The sequence below is a fragment of the Enhydra lutris genome, unplaced genomic scaffold (assembly GCF_002288905.1).
Source record: "Enhydra lutris kenyoni isolate GAN:26980312 unplaced genomic scaffold, ASM228890v2 scaffoldscaffold24, whole genome shotgun sequence".
NCBI classification, from domain to species: Eukaryota; Metazoa; Chordata; class Mammalia; order Carnivora; family Mustelidae; genus Enhydra; species Enhydra lutris.
In genome coordinates this window covers 12,128,947-12,145,161 of record NW_019154108.1, presented here as the reverse complement: position 1 = coordinate 12,145,161, position 16,215 = coordinate 12,128,947, and the positions used below count along the sequence as shown (strand labels likewise).

The following is a 16,215-nucleotide window of genomic DNA, read 5'->3' as shown; positions in this document are numbered from 1 at the left end:
GAATAGATATTGGATACTGTCAGATGGTTTCTTTGCCTGTACTGAGATGATCATGTGATTTTTATTTTTTAGTCTATTGGTGTGATACATTTTATTCATTGATTTTTTGAAAGTTGAACCAGGCTTGCATACATGGGAGAATAGATATTGGATACTGTCAGATGGTTTCTTTGCCTGTACTGAGATGATCATGTGATTTTTATTTTTTAGTCTATTGGTGTGATACATTTTATTCATTGATTTTTTGAAAGTTGAACCAGGCTTGCATACATGGGAGAAAAATCCCACTAGGGCATAGTGTGTAATTCTTATTACACATTGTTAGAGTCAATTTATTAATATTTTGTTGAGGATTTTCTCATCTATGTCTATAAGGCATGTTGGTCTGCGGCTCTTTTTTCATATAATGTCTTCGTCTAGTTTTAGTATGAGTGTAATGCTGGTGCCATAGAATAACTTAGTAAATATTCCCTCTGCTTCTGTCTTCTGAAAGAGATTGCAGAAAATTGGTATGACTTCTTCCACATGTTTTATAGAATTCACCAGTGAACATATCTGGGCCTGGTGCTTTTCTGTAAGGTTATTAATTATTGATCCAATTTCTTTAATAGACAGAATCCTTTCAGACTATTTCTTCTGTGTCAGCTTTGGCAGCTTGTGTCTTTCAAGGAACTGGTCCATTTCATCTAGGTTATCAAATCTGTGTGCATAAAGTTATTCACAGTATTCCTTTATTAACCTTTTGACGTACATGGGATGTGTAGGGATGTCACCTTTTGATTTCCAATATTAGCAGTGTCTTCTTTTTTCTTTATATTTGGTTTTATTCATATTTTATTTTATAATAAGAGTTTAAAAAATATAGCAGAAAGTACAGCACACAAAACAATTAAGCCTATTCTTTGCAAAAAGATTTACTACAGAAAAGAGAAGAAAACTTTGACGAGAAATTATAGCGTCAAGAGAAATGCAAATATATGAAATAATATAAACTAATACTGACAGGTAATCTGCTTCTTTTCAGGTATCCAGGGAAGTTATTAAATTTATATAAAGTACTCACTATGCTTAAAATTTGAAAAATCTGATTGAAAGATATTTTTACTGGAAAAATGAAAATGAACCAAACTATCTCAAAATGGGTGAAAAATAAAATAAAGCATTAATAAAGCTACAGTACAACAAAGAACGTATTATAGAAGAATTCCTTCAGATTTCAAAAGTTTATTTCCATGAGCACAAAGAAAAAGGAAAGATTCCTTTCTATAAAGTTAACATAACCCTGAAACAAAAACCAACCAAAAGAGCATACAAAAAATAAAATGACAGACTCATCCCAGTATAAATTTAACAGAACTTGCTATTAAAATGTTAATAATCCTAATCCATTGCTGTATTGAAATTCTATTATACCAGCAACTGATTCCCAAATGTAAGAACAGTTTAATGCTAGAAGGCTGTTGATATAATTACTCTCAAAAATAGATGAAAGGAACCTTTTTCTTAATTAGCCTGACAAAAGACTTATTTTACTATCTTTTCAAAGAATAAGCTTTGATTTCATTTTCCCCCCATTGGTTTCCTGTTTTCAATTTAATCAGTTTAAGCTCTAATTTTTATTATTTTTCTTCTTCTGTTAACTTCAGGTTTAATTTGCTCTTCTCTTTCTAGTATCTAAAGTGAAAGCTAAGATGATTAACTTTAGATCTTTTTCTTCCTTATATATGCATTCAATGCTATAAACTGCCCCTAAACACGACTGTCCCTATATCCCACAAATTTTAGTAAGTTAAATTTGTTTTCATTTCTATTTAGATCAAAATATTTAAAAATTTCTCAAGATATTTTCTTTGACTCATGTGTTATTTAGAAATACTTTGGAATTTTTCCAGCTATATTTCTGGTGTTGACATCTAGTTTAATTCCACTGTGGTCTGAGAGCAGCCACTGCATGATTTCTATTCTCTTAAATTTCTTAAGAATTTGTTAAGGTTTGGTTTATGGACCAGAAAGCGTGGTCTACTCTGGTGGATGTTCCACATGAGCTTGAAAAGAATGCTCATTCTACTGTTACAAGAAGTTGTCTATAGATACCACATCCATGTGGTTGATGATGTTGTTGAGCTCATCTACGACCTTACTGATTTTATGGCTCCTGGATTTGTTCATTTCTAAAACAGGGTGTTGCAGTTTCCACCTATAATGGTAGATTCATCTATTTTTCCTTGCAGTGCTATCAGTTTTTGCCTCACACATTTTGATATTGCACTGATACATGCCTACATGTTAAGTTTTGCTACGTCCTCTTGAAGAACTGATTCTCTTATCATTATGTGATGCCCTTTTTATTCCTAAAAACTTTCCTTACTCTGAATTCCACTCTGAAATTAATATAGCTACTCCCACTTTCTTTTCATTCGTGTTAGCATGATATGTCTTCTTTCACTCAGTTAACCTATATCTGTCTTTATATTTAAAGTGGGCTTCTTAAAGACAACATACAGTTGGATATTTTTTTGATCCAGCCTGACACAATCTCTGTTTTATAACTGATGTACTTAGGCCACTGATATTCCAAGTGACTATTGATATTTCTGGATTAATATCTACCATATTTGCTACTGTTTTCCATTTATTGTCCTTGTTCTTTATTCCTATTTTTTTCTTCTGCTCCTTTTCTGTCTGTTACGGTTTTTGTTAAACAATTTATATGATCCTATTTTCTCTCTGTTCTGAGGATATCAGTTATGCTTCTTTTTTAGTGGTTGTAATATAGTTTGCAGTATTTGCAACCAATCCAAGTCCACTTTCAAAATACATTCTACCACTTCATGAGTAGTGCAAATACCTTAAAATGAAATAATCCTAATTCCTCCTCCCATCCTTTAAATCACTGCTTTCATACATTTTAGTTTAATACAAGTACATATAAGCTTGCATGTATGTATATAGAATCAAATACATTGTTATTAATACTTTGAACAAACTATTAGATTAAGAATAAGAAAAAAAGTTTCTATTTATTTCACCTTTGCTTACTCCTTTTCTGATGCTTTTGCTTTATGTAGATACAAGTTTCTGACCTATATCATTTTCCTCCCCTCTAAAAAAAATCCTTTTAACATTTTTTTTTTAAGATTTTATTTATTTATTTGACAGAGAGAGATCACAAGTAGACGGAGAGGCAGGCAGAGAGAGAGAGAGAGAGAAGCAGGCTTCCTGCTGAGCAGAGAGCCCGATGTGGGACTCGATCCCAGGACCCTGAGATCATGACCTGAGCCGAAGGCAGCGGCTTAACCCACTGAGCCACCCAGGCGGCCCCCTTTTAACATTTCTTGCATGGCAGGTTTACTGGCAAGAAATTCCTCAAGTTTTTGTCTCAGAAAGTATTTCTTCTTCACTTTAAGAATAATTTCATAGGGCACAAAATTCTAGGTTGATTTTTTTTTTCTCTCAACACTTTAAATATTTCATTCTACTCTCTTCTTGTTTGCACAAGTTTCTGAGAAGTAAGGTATAACCCTTGTCTTATATCCTCTGGGTTTTTTTGTTTTGTTTTGTTTTGTTTTTTTGCCTTGGCTTTCAGGGTTTTTCTTTATCTCTGACTTTCTACAATTTGAAAATGGTATATCTAGGTGTAGTTCTTTGGGCATTTTCCAACTTGGTATTCTCTGACTTTCCTGGATCTGTGGTTTGGTGTTTGACACTAATTTGGAGAAAATTCTTAGTCCTTATTGTTTCAAATATTTCTTCTGTCCTCTTCTGTCTTTCTTCTCATTCTGGTATCTCCATCCCCAACTTTTATAGTTGCTCCACAGTATTTGGATATTCTCTTCTGGTTTTTTTCCCCCCCAATCTTTTTTTCTTTCTGCCTTTCAGTTTTGTCAATGTCTATTTAGACATCCTCAAGCTCAGAAATTCTTTCCTCGGTTATACCCCATATCCATTAAGGTGTTCTTCATTTCTTCATGTGTTTTTCTTTTTTCTTTTTTTAGTAATCTTTACACCCTCTTTGGGGCTTGAACTCACAACCCCGAGGATCAAGAGTTGCATGCTCTTCCTACTGAGCTGGACAGGTGCCCCAAGACATTCTTCATTTCTGTTACAGTATTTTTTTTTTTTTAAGTCTAGCATTCCTTTTTGGTTCTTTCTTAGAATTTCCATCTCTCTTTTTACATTGTTCACTTATTCTTCCATATTTTCTACCCATTAGAGTCCTCAGCATTATCAATCAATCATAATTTTAAATTCCCGATCTCATAATTTCAACATCTCTGCCATATCTGAGTCTGGTTTTGATGCTTGCTCTGTCTCTTCCAACTGTGTTTTCTGTCTTTCAGTATATCTTGTAATTTTTTGTTGATAGGTGCACATGATGTGCTGGGTAAAAGGAACAGCTATAAATAGGCTTTTAATAATGTGGTGGTAAGTTGTGGGGAAAGGGAAAGCGTTCTGTAGTCCTAGGATTAGATATCAGTCTTTTCTTGAGCTGCTGCCTCTGGACTGTCAACATCAGACAACCCTGTCAGCCTTTCTCTCCCCCTTAGTTTAGACAGGATGACCATAGCAGGTTGGGACTGGGTCTTTTCCTTCTCTCAAGTCCATTGGGCTCTGATAAAACTCCAGCAAGTTCAGTTCAGGTTGAAGAGTTTCTCCTGAGGGCAGACCTTGTTAAGAGGAACTGGCTACTCTGGCATATTTCAAAATGGTTTCCCCTACTGTTAGCATAAGGGGATTTTTCTCTGATATTTGTTTTGAGAACCTGTTAGAGGTCCAGGAGGTAAAACTCACAGAAGCCTCCTCAATGACTGGGTTCTCTGGAGATTTTATATCTCAGACCTGTCTACAACAAGCCTCTAATGATTTCTCAGTTGTAGTTCAGGTTTCCAAACACTGACACTGATGCCTACAAAGGTTTCTGCTCTGGTAAGTTGTGAGTCTCTGTATTTACCTGGGAGTGTCTCCAAATTTAGGGGCAGCACCTTGTCCTGTGATGTCATTTCTCCTACAGGTATAAGAAGAGTTGTTGATTTTTCTATTTATTCAGCTTTTTACTTGTTCAAACAAAGTGGCTCCCAAGCTTCTTAAATGCTAGATTGAAAACTGGTAGTATTCTTTTGAATATTTTTATATAAAGGATCATGTGATCAATGAACAGAGATAGTTTTATTTTTTCCCTTCCAGTTTGGATACTTTTTATTTCTTTTTCTTATCTAATTCCTCTGGCTATATACGCCAGTAGAATATTACATAGCAGCAGTAAAAATGGGCATCCTTGTCTCATTCCTAATGTTAGGGAGAAAGTTTTTATTTGTTCGACATTGAGTATAATGTTAACTATGGACTTTTCATAAATATCTTTTATCATGTTGAACATGTTCCCTTCTATTCCTAGTTTTTTGGGAGTTCTCATTATGAAAGGATATTCGATTTTGTGAAATGACTTATGTGCTTCAAGTAAGATAATCATCCCCTCTCCCAGGTCCTATTAATGTATTATATTATTTTTTTTTTACACTGAACCACCCTTATATTCCTGAAATGAACCACTGTTATGGTGCATCATCTTTTTAATATGGTTTTGGACTTAGTTTGCCAGCATTTTGCTGGCATCTATATTCATTAGGAATACTGGTCTGTAATTTTCTTTTCTTGTAATGTTCTTAATATGTCTTTGGTATCAAGGTAATGCCGACCTTAAAGAATGAGTTGAGAAGTACTCCTTATTCTTGTCATCTTTGGAAGAGTCTAAGAAGGATTGGTGTTCATTCTTCTTTAAATGTTTGGTTCAGTCCACTAGTGAAAGCATCTGGCCTTGGACTTTTCTTTGCCACAAGTCTTCTTATTATTGATTACATCTTTTTACTTGTTATAAGTCTGTTAGATGTTCTTTTTTTTTTCTTGAGCCATTTAAAGTAATTTGTGTGCTTTTATAACGGTTTGTCAATTTTATCTTTCAAAATAATCAACTTTTGGTTTCATTCTCATTATTTTTCTATTCTCATTTTATTTAACTCTTCTCTAATCTTTATTAGTTCCTTCCTTCTGCTAGCTTTGAGTTTCCTTTACTCTTATTTTTATAGTTCCATAGATAGTAAAATTAAGCAACTAATTTGAGACCTTCCTTTTTTTTAAAATATAGTTACTTACAGCTACAAATCTCCCTCTGAGTACTGCCTTCGCTGCATCCAGTGTGGTGTTTTAATTTCATTCCTCTGTAGGTATTTTTCTAATTTCCCTTGATTCCTTCTTTGATCATTAATTAAGAGTATCTTGTTTAATTTCCACATTTTTTTTTTTTTTAACACTCCAGTTATTCTTATCTTACTGATTTTTGGCTTCATTCCATTGTGGCTAGAGAAGATACTTTGTATGACTTCAATCTTCTTACATTTTTGAGACTAGTTTTGTATCCTAACATCCAGCCTAATCTGGGAGAATATATCATGTGCACTTGAGAATATGTGTTCTGCTATGCTGAGTGGAAGGTCTGGTTGGTTATAGTGTTATTCAAGACTTTTTATCTTTACTCCTCTTCTCTCTGTATGTTCTATGTACTATTGGAAATGGGATACTGAATTTTCTGTTATTCAATAATTATTTCTCCCTTCAATTCTATTGAAAAGTATTCCTAGTGGACTGAAGATTCCTACAGACTTTTAGAATGGCCAAAATAGGTTTCAAAACCAATTCAAAATAGGTTTACAAGAAACTAAACCAAGAAATTCCAGTTTTAGAAAATATCCTCAAGAGGGAGGGTGGCTCAGCCGGTTAAACATCTGCCTTTGGCTCAGGTCATGATCCCAGGGTCCTGGGATCGAGTCCCACATTTGCCTCTCTGCTCAGCAGGGTGCCTGCTTCTCCCTCTACCTCTGCCTGCTGCTCTACCTACTTGTGCGCTCTCTCTCTCTGGCAAATAAATAAATAAAATCTTTAAAAAATATATCCTCAAGAAATGACTGCAATGTAATGATCACAGCCAACACTTGCTGAGCCTTTACTTTCTGCCAGGTCCTGGGCAAAGCATTTTAAATGCATTTACTTATGTATTGGGTAGTTCTATTTTTAACTCAAACTTATAAATGATAGAAGAGACTATGAGCATTTGAGTAGTCAGTAAATACACGTTATTCAAAGCTTTCAGAGCATCAGTGATTCTTACAGAAAAAAAAAAAAAAAAGACTAGTGGCTAGAATGTGGCACTGAGTTGGAAAACCCGTATTTAAACTGTACTTAACACTTATGATGACATAATCCTTAACACCTCTAGGTCTCAATTTCCTCAACTGCAAATAATCTCTAAGATTCCTTCTAGTCTGTCCTTTATGATTATTTGTTACCCAAATCACCTAAAACAGTGCTAGAAACAAAACAGTCTCGGACTGAAAATTATTTGAGACAGTAATTTAATAACTTCCATATACTACTACTGTCCCAGAAGCATAAGTACACAGAAGAAACACCTCTGCCTGGGAAAGCTAACCATGACTCATGACTGTGCAATCATGATAAACCAAAAAATTAAAAACAAATAAACCAATCCCTAAAAATAAGAAATAAAATCTAGAGTTTATATTTATAGCAGAGAAACCTCATTTGCAACCACTGATATTCAAAAGTCAGAGAAAAGTTCTGACCAATTCTACATTCATTCATTTATTTAACACATTTATTAAACAAGTATTAAAATCTGGCCCTGACCCAGGTTAAAACTATACCTGTATGTTTTTAATAAGTTTGGTCACAGTTTAGGCAGGGAGACATTTTGTGGATAAATACAATAAAATCTATGCTAAAGTTATTAACAGAATTCTAAAGTAGCACAAACTTCCTGAGATGACATTCAACTTGATTCTTTTATTTGCCAGATGGTTATGCAAGTACATGCTTATGCAAGTAGAGGGTGTAGGTGAAGGCTGGTGGGCAGCAGAGGAGACAGTTTTGCTAAGGTCAGAGTGGAGAAAAGGCAGGGATCATGTTCAGATTATAATTTAGTGTTGCAGAAATAGGATGTCAATTTAATCCCAATTCTCTTATTTTGACATAGACAACATTATTATCAAGGCTGACAGCATTTTACAAATATATGCATATACTCCTTAATAAAACCAATGAGATAGGATTTTACAGATAAGAAAATTAAAGTCCAGAGAGATTAAGTGTTTTGCAGCATTACATGGCTAGTAACTGCTTAAAACCAAGCAGTCTAACTCCAGAGCTGGCACAAGGATTTCCCTTGTAACCACTTCTGCTCAGATGTGGTAGCCCATGCCTATTATTGTCTCACCTATTATTGTCTCACCCATGTAACAGAAGTATCTGTGGAGCTACCCCTGAGCCTCTCCTATGTCATTTATAAGATGAGGGTCTGGGTATCTAACAAGGCACCCCATACAGATTACTGATACATCTTGTCCAGGTGGGCAGTTCTTCCTAAATATTTGATATTTTCTGATAGATTTCTTCTCCTTACTAAACACAACCTTCCCTTTCTTTCCAGAACGATGTGGAAGTCTACCTCAGCTTCCCACTAGGAATGAGACTTAAGAATATTAAGGATAGATAGTTTTTACTCCACATCAAAGAGAATACATAAACTAACACTTCTTTTAAGCCTAAAGAGAAGAAAATTAATTTAACTTCACAAAGTTAAATCAGACGCTACCTTTAGTCCCTCCAATTCATTTTCCAGTTGCTTGGAATAGTGCTCGCTCTGTTCACGCAGTTTCCTGTCTTTAGATGCTTCAGCAGCCACAGCTTCTGTATGAACTTCCAGCTTTAAAATAAAATGAAAAAAGCAGATGTCATGGTTATAATTGTTTTCCCAATAAAAGGCTTTTCCCCATGGGAATTTACGTTGTAACAAGAAGATAACTCAAATGTTGAAATTTGTATTTAATAAAATTACTGAACTAAAACAAAGCAAAACAAAACACGGTTTTCAATAATTAAAGAAGGAGATAGACATTATTCCACTAATCTGAAAAAGCAGCTTTAATCACTACCCCACGGGCACTAGAAAATCTGCCTGACTACTAACCTCTTTTTTGGCTCTCTCTGTTCTGCGCAGTTCTTGCCTTAAGCTTTCAACTTTTTGCATCACCAGGTCCACCTCTTCTTCCTTATCTCGGACATGGCGAGCAAGTTTCTGTTTTTGGGTGTGCAATTCTGTTAGCCGCTCATTGATCTCCATGAACTCCTGCATGGCCAGTTTCCTCTGACAGTGTGCGTCTTTCAGCTCTTTGGACTGGTTTTTTAATCGCTCACTAGCCTGGACTAGTTCCTACAGTTTTGTAAAAAGAATATAAGTTACCAATTCTGCAACCTAGGAACCAATTTTGGCCATCAAAGTAGCTATCATGAAGTCAAGAAGAGCCAAAATTATTCATCTCAGGACAAAATTAAAAGAAATCAGCTACTTCTGAACAGATATTAACAGTAGGGTGCTCTGTTGAGATTCTCGATTCCTGATGCTAATTGTGATGAAGAGCTGATTCAATCTGCCAGTATCTTAGTTTCCACAAATAAATGAAGAGTATAGGAACACCACACACAATGGTCAAAATAAAGATTTTGTGAAATGGAATGGATACTTGCGAGATTTTTAAAAATTATACTGAATCATTACAAATGACAAAAAATAAGGAATGCTCTTATGTGGACACTAAACCTCAGTCCAGAAGCAAGGAGAGAAAGCTAAATAAACTCCTATATCAAAGTGAGAAACCTGGAGTTAAAGCAGCATTTCTTCTGGCAAAAGAAAATGCAAATCGCTTTTGAGTAAAGAGCCTCAATGAAATGTAGGATTTTTAAGAGCAAACAAACTCCAATGATGTTTGGACATTAGAATTATCAAATATTAATATAAAATGGGTACATATGAAACATTTGAGGAGGTTAAAAAAAAAGACTATTAAAAATGACCAAGCAGATTTATAAAACTGTGTAGAACATTTAGAAATATAAAAATATAAGTGTTAAAATTAAAGACCCGAATCCATCAATGAATGCAGTAAGTTCTTCATTTATGAAGCAAGAAAAAGTTTTAAAGTTCAAATCCAGAAACTTTCAAAAAATAGAACTGTGTAGCACCAAATAAAAATAAATGTCTTTAAAAGAAGTCAGTGAAAAAAGACAAATTACAAAGTATTTTCCATCCTCAAAAACAAAAACAAAAGAAGAGAGACTAAGAAGTAACAATAGAAACAGGGGGAAATGTTTCTAATGACGTAAATAATTAAAATTGTATTTTAACTTTAAATTTTAATTTAAAAAAATTTTATTTATTTATTTATTTGACAGAGAGACACAGCGAGAGAGGGAACACAAGCAGGGGGAGGGGAAGCGGGAGAGGGAGAAGCAGGCCTCTCACCAAGCAGGGAGCCCAATGCGGGGCTCGATCCCAGGACCCGGGATCATGACCTGAGCTAAAGGCAGACACTTAACGACTGAGCCACCCAGGCGCCCTTAAATTTTAATTTAAATTAACTAATTTAAATTTCTTTTCAGGTATGAGGCTAAATAATTATATTCATATAAACAAAGACTGACAGAACTTATCACTATCAGATCTCCACTAAATAGAAACCTCTAAAGATTTACTTTAGGAAAAAGAAAAATAATTTTAGAAGCAAAGTCTAGCAGAGAAAGACAATTATCATATGGTTTCACTTATATGTGGAACATAAGGAAGAGCGTGGAGGACATTCGGAGAAGGAAGGGAAAAATGAAGGGGGCAGAAATCAGAGGGGGAGACAAGCCATGAGATACTATGGATTCCAGGAAACAAGCTGAGGGTTTCTGGGGAGAGGCAGGGGAGGGAGGGAGGGCAAGCCAGGTGAAGGGTATTAAAGAGGGCACAGATTGCATGGAGCACTGGGTGTTATATACAAACAATGAATCATGGAACACTACATCTAAAAAAAAATTAAAAAAAAAATAAAAGCAAAGTCTAATGACAGAGAAATGGAGGACTAAGAAACTGGTAAACATAAATGTGAATGTGAACAAACACATGGATGAGACTGTATTATAAAAATGTCCGTATCCAAACAAACAAAATATTTTGTTTATTCCAAACAAAAAGGATATAAGTAAAATATTAATAAAAAACAACATTGGCATTTGGAAGAGGTAACAGAGTTAAAGGTCCTTAAATTGTTTGGGAGGTGTGGTTTAAGATATTAAATTTAGACTCTCTTAAATATGCATGACAAAACTCAAGAGCAATTACTAGAAACTATTAAAACAAGTAGTGAGTAAAGTGGGAAGAAAAACAAACACTTCAATCAAAATTCAAGAAAAAATTTTGCAAGATGAAAAAAATTCTGGAGATTCGTTGCACAACATGAATGTACTTTCACTACTGAATGGTGTGTTTTAAAAATGGTTAGATTTTATAGTATATGTATTTACCACAATTTTAAAAAGGCAAGAAAGGAAACAAAGGCACAAAAAAAAAGCATGACAAACATAAAGCAGAAATTTGATAGAGACTTGTCTATACACATTGATAGTCAAAACAAATATAAAAGGGCAAAGTTTGTTATACCAAATTAAAAAATAATATCTAGATTTTAATAGAAAAAGTATTAATGATAGAGAATGTCCCACACAATGATAAAATTCAATACTAGAAAGAAATGCTATTCTAAACTTTTATGCATTCCACAAGATAGACTCAAAATAGATTACAAAGAAACTGCAAGAACATCATAGAAAAATTGGTAAATACATGACCATAATGAGAAACTTCGATTTGACAATCATTGATAAACTGAGCAGTTTAAAAATAGTGAATATAGAGAGGATGATAAAGCGTTATATGTAGAAGCTGCATCCAATATTGGAACATACATTCTTCTCAAGCACGTAGTGAACATTTAAAAATGGTTGGCGCCTAGCTGGCTTGGTTGGTAGAGTGTATGACTCCTCATCAGGGGTTGCAAGTTCAAGTCCCATGTTGGGTATAGAGATTATTTAAAAATAAAATCTTTAAAAAATAATAATAAAAATAAATAAAAAATGAAAAATGTAACAATCTGTCTAGGCCATGAAACAAGTCTCAGCAGATTTCAAAGAACATATTAAAGATCAAGTTCTCTAATATCATCACCTATAAATAGAAATAAAAAATAAAAAGGCTAAATTCCATAATAACTCACTGGTCGAGGAGAAAAGTGAAAGAATATTAAAATATTTAGAACTAAAAACAAGATGAAAATAACAAAAAACAATAAAATTCTTTAGTACATATATTAAAACTTGAGGATTCAGTAAAAGGTTTACTTAGGGGGAGATTTATAACTTGAAATCCTTGTATTGAAACTAAAAAAAAAAAGATAAATTCAATGAAATTTTGCATAAAAAGAGACAGAACACATTAATGCTTCTGCCAATATGAGAGGATAATAAAAATCAGGACATAAACTTATGAAACAGAAATGTCAGAATAATGAACAACAACAAAGACAAAAGTTGGTTCTTTGAGAAAAATAATAAAACAGGCAAATATCTGGTGAAATCAAACAAGGAGAGAAGAATAAATGCCAAAAGCAATAATACTAAGAAAAAAGGTTATAACTACAAATCTGGAAGAGATTTAAAAAAGCTAATGAAAGAATCTAATGAAAAACTTTGTCAATAAATTTGTTAGCTTTTGAAATGAATGAATTCCTACAGAAATACAATTTACCAAAACTGTTTCACGAAGAAATAGAATGCCTAAGTACTCCTATAATAATTAAAGTACCTAAATCCATAGTTAAAAAATTTTCCCCATCCCCTCAGTGGGAGAGGATTTCCAAACTCAGAGGGTTACATAAGTGACTCCTCCAATGTTTCAAGGAATAAACATTACTCTTATACAAACTTTTATAAAGAAGAGAAAAAGAGGCAATGCTGCCCAACTCATTCTATAAGACCAAAATAATCCTGACATTGTAAAAACACCAGAACAATAGAAAAAAATTACAAGCCAATCATATTGATGAAAACAAAAAATCCAACAACAACAAAAATTTAGCAAATCAACTCCAGTGACATATAAAGCAGATAAACATGAAATCTGGATAGACTCCTTGTATTGAAATTCCAGCTCCAACACTTTCTAGCTCTATGAACTTAAGCAAGTGCACTTGACCTTCTCTGTGCTTGGTCTCACCATTTATAAAATGAGAATAATAACAAACAGTGCTATTATGTGTTACATATACTAGCATATTATCATTTAGGATATAATGCACATGAAATTTAGGTTTAACCCAGAAATGCAAAAATGGTTTAACATTAGAAAAAAAATTCATCAATGTAATTTACCAAACCAAGTTACTAAAGAACAGTCCTATAATTACAACAATATATATCAACAAGCTCCTAGAAATTGGTTGCAATAGTGTACAAAAAAGCACATTAAGTAAGTCCAATACCCATTCCTGATAAAAAGGATTATCAAAATAGGAACAGAAGATAACTTTCTTAACCTGGTAAAAATTATTTACCAAAAACTTACAGAAAACATTATTAGTGGTCAACCAGTAAAGGCATTTTCTTTGAAATCAGGAATAAGATAGGGAAGCCTGCTATCGCGAGTTCTATTCAATATTGTACTGTGGGTTCTAGCTAATACAGCAAGACAAGGAAAGATAAGAAAGGTCATAAAAACCAGAAAAAGAAACAAAACTGTCATTATTTGCAGAGAACCATAAAGAATTTCAAATATATTAGTACAATTAACAAGAATTTAATAATGTTGCTGGAACAAAATCAGTAAGAAAATATAATTTTAAAGATACCATTTAAAATATGAAAAAATAGAGAGAATAATAAATTTAAAGAAAAGCAAATAAGACATGGATAAAATTTTATGGAAAAACATTTTAAAAGATGTTAAAGACATGAAGAGATACACCATTTTTGTGGAAGGACTGTGGGAGTCTAGAGAAAGTATTTCTATATTTTTCTATGGATAGGCCTTTGTAAACAAATTTTACTGAAACTTGGAATCTGGACTAAAAGGAAGTCTTGTAATTTATGTCTAATTTAGAATGAGAAACTCCAGAGAGATTTAACTCCTGAATGTATGTGCTTACGCTTCAGCAAGGGGTGAGGAGAGGTGAGAGGAGTCTGGATCAGGGAGGGATCCTCTTTATAGAGCTTGAGACTCTGGGCTTATCTTTCCACTGGAGTGACTGATCTATATTCCAGTCATAGATCCTTCTCTTGACATTTCCAAGGAGACTCTCAGAAGGGTGGGTGGAGACTGGGGCGGGGGACGGGCAGGGGTAGGAAGCATCCGCCACTCCCTTTATATAAACACCCAGACTCACAACACAGACTCCATATATGTCATGTTTTATCTATCCAGCTTTCATTGCATTGCCCCCAGAGGTAAGAATTAGCACACAGCAGAGGGATGTGGTTATCTCTGCTCTACATATATCACAATACTATACTTTGCTCTTGAAATCTGTATGTGCATTTGGAATAATATTCATAAATATGGATAGTAAGAACTTAAAGATTCAATACTGCAATGATGTCAATTCTCCTGAAATTACTCTACAGATTTAATGCAATTTTAATCAAAATCCCATCACAGTTTTTAAGGAATGAGATACAGACTCATTCATAAATGGAAATGTAACATATGACAGAGGTGACATCACATAACACTGTGGAAAAGAGGGGTTATTTAGTAAATGAATAAGTGGTTAGCTACATAGGAAAAACTGAAATTGGATCTTTATCTCACATGATACAAAAAATAAATTTCTAGTGTATTAAAAATTTAAATATGAAAGACCAAACTTCAAAACTGCAAAATAAAAACTGAACACTTAAAAAAAAAAAAACAGAATTTTTAACCTCAGATTTCTTACACATGCCAGCAAAACTTTAGAAAGATCGATAAATTTGACTACATTAAAACTAAGAACTTCTGTTATTCAAAATCCTATAAAGAAAGTGAAAAGACAAGCCACTAACTGGGAGATATGTGTAGCATACAAAACTGACAAAAGATTAATATAGAAATTTTCAAGAATTCTTAGCTAACCAATAAGAAAAAGACAAACAACCCAAGAGAAAAATATATACAAAGGATACTGAGAGGCATTTCACAAAAGAAATATAAATGATAAATGGGCGTATGTAAGACACTCAACATCATTAGTAATTAGAGAAGTTAAGACCTTATAACAAAATATCATTCTAGACCTAAAATATCAATTTCAACTAAGGTTGGCCAAAATAATTTACCTAATAATATGAAGTACTATTAAATATACACGAGGTGGTGGGAGTTAAAGTATAAATCAGTATATTATAATAAAAATATTTTCATTACTTATGACCCAACTATTCTACTCGTGTTTGTATAAGCAAGTGTGTACAGATCAGTATATATGTTCAAGAATGTTCATTTACAGTAGTTGTCAAGTATAAGCAACCTTAATGTCTGTACACAAAGAATGGTATAAATTCTGAAGTGTTCACATAATGGTATACTATACAGCAACTACATGAATGTTTTATAGCTATTTGGATGAATCTTAGAAATATGATGAGTGGAAAAAAACTACAAGAAATTGCATATACCATTTTATAAAGCTCGGAAAAAAGCAACACTAAATTAAAAAAAAAAAAAATATATATATATATATTCTTTTAACTTCCTATGGCATTAAAAATGCTTTAGCCAGCAAGTTCAATGGCTATACACTAGTCCATCATATGACTTGGTTGGGCATTTCAGTTGTTTCTAATATTTTCTTTTATAAACATGATGAGAAATTTCTCTGTGAGCAAATCTTTGAACGTCTGATTATCTTCTTAAATTTTGACAAATGGAGTTTACTCTATCAAGTATTTCAGTACTTTAAGGCTTTGGATACTTACTGCAAATTAGCTTTCCAAAAATAATATATCAGATTATAATCTCATCTTCAGTATTTGGCACTGGCATTTTATTTTACTGAAGTGTAATTAACATACAATGTTATAGTAGTTTCAGATATATAATACAGAGATTAGACAATTCTATCCTTTACTCAGTGCTCACCATGAGAAATATAGCTACCATCTGTCACCACATACATATATTTTATTATATATTATTTAGAGGTATACTAATATGTAATAAAAATTTTTTCCATAAGGAAATGATTGACATAAAATTCAGTACAGTGATTACCATTTTAATATTACTATAATATT

General features: G+C 33.2%; 1 protein-coding gene across 4 annotated transcripts in view; it reads right to left on the bottom strand.

Annotated features, from left to right (window-relative positions):
* Window positions 1-16,215, bottom strand: part of LOC111150759 (CDC42 binding protein kinase alpha) — a 328,384-nt gene that overhangs the window by 102,741 nt on the left and 209,428 nt on the right. For 3 of the 4 annotated variants that reach the window (XM_022508346.1, XM_022508347.1, XM_022508348.1), the window contains exons 13-14: window positions 9,041-9,283; window positions 8,666-8,776 (exon numbers count right to left, since the gene is read on the bottom strand). In XM_022508346.1, coding sequence (XP_022364054.1) covers window positions 8,666-8,776; window positions 9,041-9,283 — 354 coding nt within the window. The remainder of the gene's footprint in view (window positions 1-8,665; window positions 8,777-9,040; window positions 9,284-16,215) is intronic. The other variant, XM_022508349.1, reaches the window with a different exon arrangement.